The following is an 8,462-nucleotide window of genomic DNA, read 5'->3' as shown; positions in this document are numbered from 1 at the left end:
GCAAGTATGACGCGAAATTGACGTTTTACATGTACACATGTACAATGAAATTGTTTATGAGCGCAACGTAAAACAAACTGATACATGTAATTTTGATACTTGGAACAGATTTATTTCTTAAATGACTTATTTGTAAAGAAGAGTTAATGATCAACATGATCTGAGTCATTAAGATTTTTTTTCTATATAGCTTTGGAAGAGATATATGTACATTTAGTAATATTTAGTCATTGGCTCAGCTCCCCGAGTGCGCGCACCCATATTTCTTTTAGAAATCCATGTCGAATTTGTGTCGTTCATACATGAACTTAGGAACAATTAATCAAATATTAATCAAATATAATCGTTTCCATTTTACATATCATAACAAAAAAAAATTGCACTGAAAATAACGGTACGGACAGCATTAGTGTGAAATTTTTTTTTCGGCAAAAAAACTGAATAGCTACAGGAATGGAGTAACCTTTTGACCAAAATAAATATACCTAACTTGCCTTTATAATTATTATTTTCTCACTATTTTTCTAACAATAGTAGTTTATTTTTGTGTGTGTGTGTGTGTTTTTTTTTTTTTTTTTGTTTTTTTACAAAAACAATTTTACTATTTATCTCCCTTCTATTTATCTCCCTTATGGTTACTACGCTACAATGTAAACATAGACTATAGGTGCGAGTAGCGCGGGAACTATGAACGTATGTACCTGTAATGGAGGGGTATTCATCGGATGACGATAGCGATACTTTGTCTGAAGGTTCTGACCTACAATTATTTAGCGATTACGAGTTTTCATCCGACACAGACAGTGACAATGACACCCAGCAAACAGAGTCATCGATAGAGGCAGACAGTCAACAAACAGAGGCGGGTGAGGATGACTTTTGGTCGTATGATCTCCATCCAGTGGATGTAGCACCATTTACAGAGCCAGTAGGACCAGAACACAATCTTCTACCTGATGATGACTTGATTAAGTATTTTTACTTGATGATAAATGAAGAATTCTTTGAAATTGCGGCTCGGGAGACTAACAGATATGCAGAGCAGGAAATGACACGGAAAGGTTCCCGCGATTCTGTTTGGTATGCCACGACAGGTGTTGAAATGAAAGCCTTTTTTGGAATGACTATTATTATGGGGATAAACCAAGTGCCTCGTATTGATATGTATTGGTCCGAAAACCCGTTTGTTGGTGAGTGGAAATAAAAAAATACTGCATGAATATCATGAAATTTTCACCAAATATTCTCAAAATGAAAAACAGATAAAAAATAAACATATTTTTGTAATAAATAATATTTATATATGAATTATAAAATACAAACAAAAAGAATAGCCCCTTGTTCCAAGAAAGAAATTGTATTTATTTTTAATCATCGCACTTTTTTTTATTAGGAAATGCTGGTTTCAAAACATGCATGACGAGAACAAGATTCGAAAAATTACTGCAATATCTGCATATCAATGACAACGATGCTCAGGCACCTGCTGGATCACCTAATTTCGACAGGTATGAAATTTTCCACATAAAAAGGTCTCAGACACCTTGAAAAAAATATAAAAATAATTTTACATAAACCCCCCCCCCCCCGGATTTTAATTTGCAAGAAAAAGACATTCATATTTTTCTCAAATTCAATGAACAAATTCTTAATAACTCGTGACATGTTTCTAATATTTCAGATTTCATAAAATCAGGCCTCTTATCAACATGACGAGAGAAAATTTCAAGAAGGTTTACAAACCAGGGAAGTGCCAAAGCATCGATGAGGGCATGATAAGGTATATAGGCCGAAACATTCTATAATCCTTCTCTTATTCTTCATGCACTCTTTACTTAGCTTATAAGCTACCTTGAAATCATCTTCATTTTAAATTACTCGTTTCACATGTTTTTAAGGTACAAAGGACACCATTATGCCCAGCAGTACACCCCAGGAAAACCAATAAAACGTGGTCTGAAGGTATATTTATACAACATTTTCAAAAATCATGTTTTCCAAAATAATATTAAAGATGATTCCCATTTATACTTTTCAGTGAATATATATATGGGGTAATATTTAGCTATCCATATTATTTTTTTTAATTATTTATCACTTTGTAATAAATTTTATGTATAAATTTATGATCTAAATTAATTTGACAATTTCAAAGAACAAAAAATGAATATTAAATACACTTGAATTTTATGGGTCTTGCAGCCACGTTGTGTCGTTTTTGATAGGGGGTGGGGGGGGGGGGGGGGCAGCCAGAGAATTTTTTTTACTTAGCAAAGAAAAAAAAACACCTACTGCGACACGGGTCCTCGGTTTATACAGTCTCATTCGAACCAGCGACGTATGGATCAACTTCTAACATCGCGCCTCTAGAAAAGACACTTTTACCACGTGCACTGCGCCACACGGGCGACTATTATAGATTAGAAAATCATAAAGTAACAATGTGATGTAAACGTTTGCATGCATCGAAATTCTGTAACAACTTGTACTGCACATAAATATATAACAAGAACAGCTCTTTACACGTAATGACATTGAATTTTTTTTTTAAGATATGGATGAGATGTGAACCAAGCGGCTACACGAATGACTACAGGGTGTACCTTGGTAAACACGATTCTATGTGTGGTCCATCATTAGGGGAACGGGTTGTCAAACATTTATGCAAGCCTCTGAAGTGGAAAGGTCACCATGTTTTTTTTGACAGGTATTCAAGTATATGTATAATTGTTTTGGAGAGAGAGAGAAAGAGAGAGAGAGATTTGAATGTTCTTACCTGTAAATTAATTAGAATGAATTAAAGATGAACTTGAAAAGGCTAAGACATAGTCATTCTCAGCTTGAATCCTACCTATGGGAAGAAGCTTTTTGAGCATCAGATATTGCAAGATATACGCTTATATTATTAGCGCACTTAGCGAAAGGCACAAGTGAGCGCTTTTTGGATTAAAATTTGTCTATTGTGCGTCGCCGTCATTGGTATTGTTGTTGTAAACTTGTCATAATATCATTCTTCTTCTGAACCCATGGACCAATTTACTAGCTACAGTGATCAGGCGAGCGATGTGGGCCCCCGTGCCACTTGTTAAATAATGTAGACTATAATCAATCTGAAATAACTATCATGAATAAAGTCTAATTAATAGTCTTTTTTTCAATTGTAGATATTTTACTTCCATTCCACTCCTCCAAACTTTGGAATCTTACGGGATATATGGATGTGGCACAATTATGTCAAACAGGAAAGGGTTTCCATTACAGCTCAGGAATCCACACCTTCCTGAGAGGGGCGATGCTGAGCAGATGCAGCACAATAATCTTGTTGCCACAGTCTGGAATGATGCTAAACCTGTATGTATATGATTAGCGTTTTAAATTGTACAAAATAAATATGCTAACACGATGATTGTTCAATGCAATTCTATTTTGGTGAGTTTTTTTTTTGAAAGATAGACAAATAATGTAAGGATTCAAACTTGTTTATGATATGGTATTTTTCCTTTATTAGGTTCACATTGTATCTACAACTTCTGACCCTCTTGGAGATGGCCCAGCTCAGAGAAAGGTTCGGGGCGGAGGTGTAATTGTTATTCAGCGGCCACCTGCTGTGGAACTCTATCAGGAAAACTACTATGGGGTAGATAGAACTCAGCAATATAGGTCGAAGTGCCCTGTAGGCCGTCCGTCCAAGAAATTTTGGAAGTATCTGGTGAATTTTATTTTTGAAATTTCGCTAATTAATACCTTCCTGCTTTGGTTAGAGACCCCAGATACAAAAAAACCAACGAAACATTTCTCGATGATCGACAGCAATCTAGCCATCGCAGAGAAACTTATTGGTGACTTTTCTAGCAGGAAGCGAGCGCCTTCGACTGAACGGGGGTTTCCATGTATTAGTGTTGCCAGTATCGACAGACATATTAGCACAAAGCTGACGAGACCACGTGGAAAATGTAAGCAGTGCACACAGAACGGTCGAAGAAGTGACACATTTTTTGGCTGTAGCATTTGTAATGTACATCTTTGTAGAGGAGCTTGTTTTCAGGCCTTCCATGCTAATCACAACTTGCTTGCATAAAAAGCCTAGCTTTGCATTCTATCAGTCATAGTTGTTGTTTGTATATTTTCAAAAGTGCTCCTTTCTTTTATCAGTAGAATGACAACTTAATTTCAGTCGTCTGTAGGTCCATCCAAATTCCATATATTGTGTTTCAACCAGCAAAGATAAACTTAACAGACTGAAAGTACTTGGATAAAGGTGTTCATTGAGATGGTCACCATCTCAATGATATCTAATATAAAGTTTTTGCGCATTTTTTATTTTGAGATTTTGTAAAATATAGATAATTTCTGTATCATAGTAATTCATATGTGTGATCAATTGATGTTGAAATTTTAGTATCTGTCTGTGACGTAGTTAATTTAACTAAATAAGTTTTGGCATTGTTGCTATGGTAACCATTTATATGCGTTATCAAGGATGTACACTAATAAATAAACAATGTACGTTTGATATCAATATGTAATTTTAACATTCTATATTTACATTTGTTTTTATTCTTTTTTAAAAAGTGACACTTTGAAAGAGTATTCACAAAGTTTACCTTTTTGAGATTTTATGAGGTCAGATATTGGCATAACTACCTCAATAAGAAATTAAAGAAAACGTTAAATAACCACGGCAACATCCTCCATTAGAACCAAAAGACACAATTATGTTCCCTACTAGGGCCTAGTGACGTCCACTAGTGTACGAAGTTCTATTGAAATCTAACAAAAACCCTCTGAGGAGTTGCAGTTTTTAAGATAGCTTTTACTATCACAGAAAAAGGACAGCTTGTTTAGAGTGAAGAGCAGGGGGCGGTCACTTTGTCACTGTATTACCTCATCTGTTTTTGACCAGAAAATCTAAAAAACAATTGAAAACTGACTATTTGCATGCTTTGTATGAATAGTATCAGACATTACTCTGCCAAAAAAGGAATGTTATTCAATTGATATTTGTGCATCTCCAAAGAAAACGCGAAAAGTCACATTTTTACAGTTTCGGGATGAATTCTGTTGCCATGGCAACCGTTACGCCATTTTTGTAATACCAAATTAAATTCTTCAACATATTACCTTTCAGAATATATATGGGTTACTCTCTTTATAAAAGTAAGTAGAACACTTCCTAATTTTCATCTGAAAAATTTTCTCTCAGTTGCAAAAAAATTGAAAAATCTCTAGGGGTTAAAGGATGCTTACGGATGGCGAACATTGTGTCATACCCCCCTCCCCCTCCCTTTAAAATAAAATTAACTAGTATAGCTTGAAACAAGTTCACAATATGCTTTTTTTCTATAGTATCACTAAATCTTCTGTTATGGAAGCATTATTTGTAAATTTGTTCGTATTTCTGGGAAGTAAAAAGAAGAAAAACACATATTTTGGCAATTATGGATCTTTTTCGTTGCCATGGCAACCGCAATGTCAGTTTACTCAACGAAATTGAATACTTTAGGATTTTAACTTTCAGAAAATATATAGGTTGCTTTATGTAAAAGTGACTAGAAAATGCCAAAATTTCTATTCGAAAATTTTTAGCCAATTTGCAGTAAAAAACACAAAATCTCTGGTAGTTAAAGGGTTAAGGGAGTATGGGACTTTCGGGTCATAATTTCAGAGTAATTAAAACTCTAAAATAGAAACACCGATTGAAAGAAGAACATTTCTATAGTTTAATAAAAGTCATTAGAAAATGTTCTAGTGCGTGAATCTAAAAATAGAACACGCCAAAATAAGGGGTGTAACTCTGTATGAAAAAATGATTTTTTTATAATCAATTTTCAAAAATTCAAAATTCCCATAAAAACATCGAAAAAATAATTATTTAATAAACTATTGTCATCAACAGGAATGGAAATTAATTCCTAAAAGAAAAAAGTACAAGGAAAAAATCTAGAAAGACAAATTATTCCAACTTATTTATATAATATCTATTTAGTGGGGAAATGGGTTAATATACATGTACAATGTAATTTTAAGCAATTAAGGAATAATTAAAAGTTAAATTTTTTATGCAATAATTAAAGCGATATGCTTGTTTTACAAATTGATAATAAAAAAATTTAAAGTTAGTGTTAAATTTAAGAGTAATCTCCTTCCGAATTTCCTCAACCCGAATTTCCTCTGCTCCTAGCTGTTATGAAATGGTACAATTATGAGCTTGCAATTATGAAATGTTTGTTTTTAGTTTTTTATTAACTTGATTTTATCAATCAACACTAAAAAAATTCCATCGTTGCTTTATTTCTTTCGTAACACGGTGGATAATGCTTTTAGCTCGAGTTTTGCCAAGCAATCCGGAAATCTTCCGATTTCACGATTTAGTTTTGTACATTACAGTGTATAAGTTATTTCCAGTTTGCAACTCAAACTCAAAATTGATATAGCATTTCTGCTGTCCGCTAGGGGAAGTTAACGAACGATAACTGGAAATCAGCGGAAGTGCTGGTCCTGTGTTAGCCCGTGCATTTACAGACACACACCACTACGGTGTTCTTGTTTCCTATGATAGGATATTATCTGGTAGGTGACATTGTCTTTATAAGTAAAATTTAATTTCTTCAGGTATATGGTGTGATTACTCTATTATGTTTTTACAGTACAGTTCATTAAATTAAATGTAAATTATTTTTTTTCTAAAGACGTCTAACATGTTGGGCTCAAGAAAATATTATTTACATATGTTTTTCTACTTAACCTATCTCAACCTATAGATTTTTAAGTGGGGAAATGTTTACAAAAGTTATATGAAAAATCACAAGTTATATAAATGAAGCGCTATTAGGTAAAGATTTTTTTGAAATATAGAAGTGGTATTTTGTGCTGCAAAATTACCTCCCTTTCCAATCAGCTGTTTATTGTTTATTTCAATATTAGGCCTATATCACATGAAGTATATATAGGAACATTTTACAATACATATTTTATGTAATAATTTGTGATTGTATTCAGACTAGACCAACAAATTAATAATCTTCCATACATTCATTCTTTCTTCATTTCCTCCCATTGCAGAATTTATTCATTCAAGTACAAACAAACACACTTGGCCTTACTATATCCCTTCCCACTCCAATGCAAGGGTGTTAAAAATTAGTAATAAAAATGAGAATCTGTGTCAATTGAAACTATGTCAAATCTTTAGGTATAAAACCTTAACAATATTTTCTGTATTTTTGTAATCGTCCAAAATAGTTATCAAAATGTGTATCATTCACTTTTTTAATTAATTCAGCCAGTTGCCTGTACTTTAAAGATATTAATATTGCACAGGAAAATACAAATTTTCAATTTTTAATAAGTAGGATTTTTATATATTTTAAAATCTCAAACTTTTGCATAAAAAGATTTTTCTTTTGCCAGATGTAACATCAAATGTCTTCCTTTATGATTTGCATTTTTTTTAAATTGTAAATTACAATTTATTACAATGTTTTTATACAAAAGTTTTTGTGAGCAGAATCAGTCAGCACAGGATTTTCCGCACTATACTAATACTAATTGTTTGCATCAACTTTTGTATTATTACATGTATCTCAGTCTTTTTCACAAAAACAAGCCTAGCTCATAAGAAACATAAATGTTAGCGCTTTCCTATTTGATGTTGCACTTTATATATAGCTATCATTCATTGATATTTAGCACTGATGGAGGAGAAACATTTTATAAAGATAAAAACATTGATTTGAGCCATTTAAATGCACCTTTAGTCTATATCATTTGTCTTCAATTCTTAGAATCTGCCTAATTTCTTACAACACATTGACTTTACCTACAAAGTGATGGAAGCTTAATTTGGACTGTGTTGGTAAATTGTTGTAAACAAAATCAGTCAGCACTATACTAAATCTTATTTTTTGCATAAACCTCACATTTTTTCTTGTACCATATCCTACAAAAGTAGGTCCACATAAATAAACAGTTTGCAGCTCTCCCTAAAAGCTGATGCAATTCAAGAAAATATATTTTTTTATATTCACAACTCAAATGAAAGGATTTACAAATGTTAGAAGCTTCATTATAACTTTTCCACAATCTTAAAAAGTCTTAAACAGCTAGGAAACTAGCTTTCATTTACCTCAAATAACTAGTATTTTTATTATTATAGACTCTCTTTAAGTTCTCCCTTTCTTATAAGTAAGTGTCAGTAAGTGCTGGCTTTTATGCAGCATACTGATTTAGATATTTGTAACAGTTGCTTTGATTTAAAAAATTTAGTTCAATTGATATGTACAGTGTTAAAAGTCCTTTAAGGCAAACAAAATATCAGAATCCCATGTGATATAATTTTTACCTGTACATAATTACTTATGTTGCAATTGTGAAATTCACCTCTCTGTTGAAGGGATTTGCACATTTCTGCATGAAATGCTATATGGAATCTACACTTCAATTCATACTGGATTATAACAACG

At 32.7% G+C, this 8,462-nt stretch overlaps 1 protein-coding gene across 1 annotated transcript; it reads left to right on the top strand.

Annotated features, from left to right (window-relative positions):
* Positions 1-573: 573 nt before the first annotated feature.
* Positions 574-4,078, top strand: LOC134255451 (piggyBac transposable element-derived protein 4-like). The gene is made up of 7 exons (XM_062737981.1): positions 574-1,190; positions 1,394-1,508; positions 1,682-1,780; positions 1,899-1,962; positions 2,553-2,707; positions 3,165-3,351; positions 3,509-4,078. Exons 1-7 carry the CDS (start codon positions 707-709, stop codon positions 4,076-4,078), a joined length of 1,674 nt encoding a protein of 557 aa, XP_062593965.1. The 5' UTR covers positions 574-706.
* The last annotated feature ends 4,384 nt before the right edge of the window (positions 4,079-8,462 follow it).

This window comes from Saccostrea cucullata, unplaced genomic scaffold (assembly GCF_032062105.1).
Source record: "Saccostrea cucullata isolate Sc308-1 unplaced genomic scaffold, CSIRO_AGI_Scuc_v1 ctg5215, whole genome shotgun sequence".
Taxonomy (NCBI): Eukaryota; Metazoa; Mollusca; class Bivalvia; order Ostreida; family Ostreidae; genus Saccostrea; species Saccostrea cuccullata.
Note: the sequence above shows the minus strand (reverse complement) of the source record. Positions and strands in the feature narration are given on the sequence as shown.

Bases quoted from the DNA above. Each gene is read 5' to 3' on its own strand.
- LOC134255451 (XM_062737981.1), top strand. From the start codon at position 707: ATGGAGGGGTATTCATCGGATGACGATAGCGATACTTTGTCTGAAGGT. The intron at 1,509-1,681 runs GTATGAAATTTT...CTAATATTTCAG, and splicing joins GGATCACCTAATTTCGACAG to ATTTCATAAAATCAGGCCTC. The intron at 1,781-1,898 runs GTATATAGGCCG...CATGTTTTTAAG, and splicing joins ATCGATGAGGGCATGATAAG to GTACAAAGGACACCATTATG.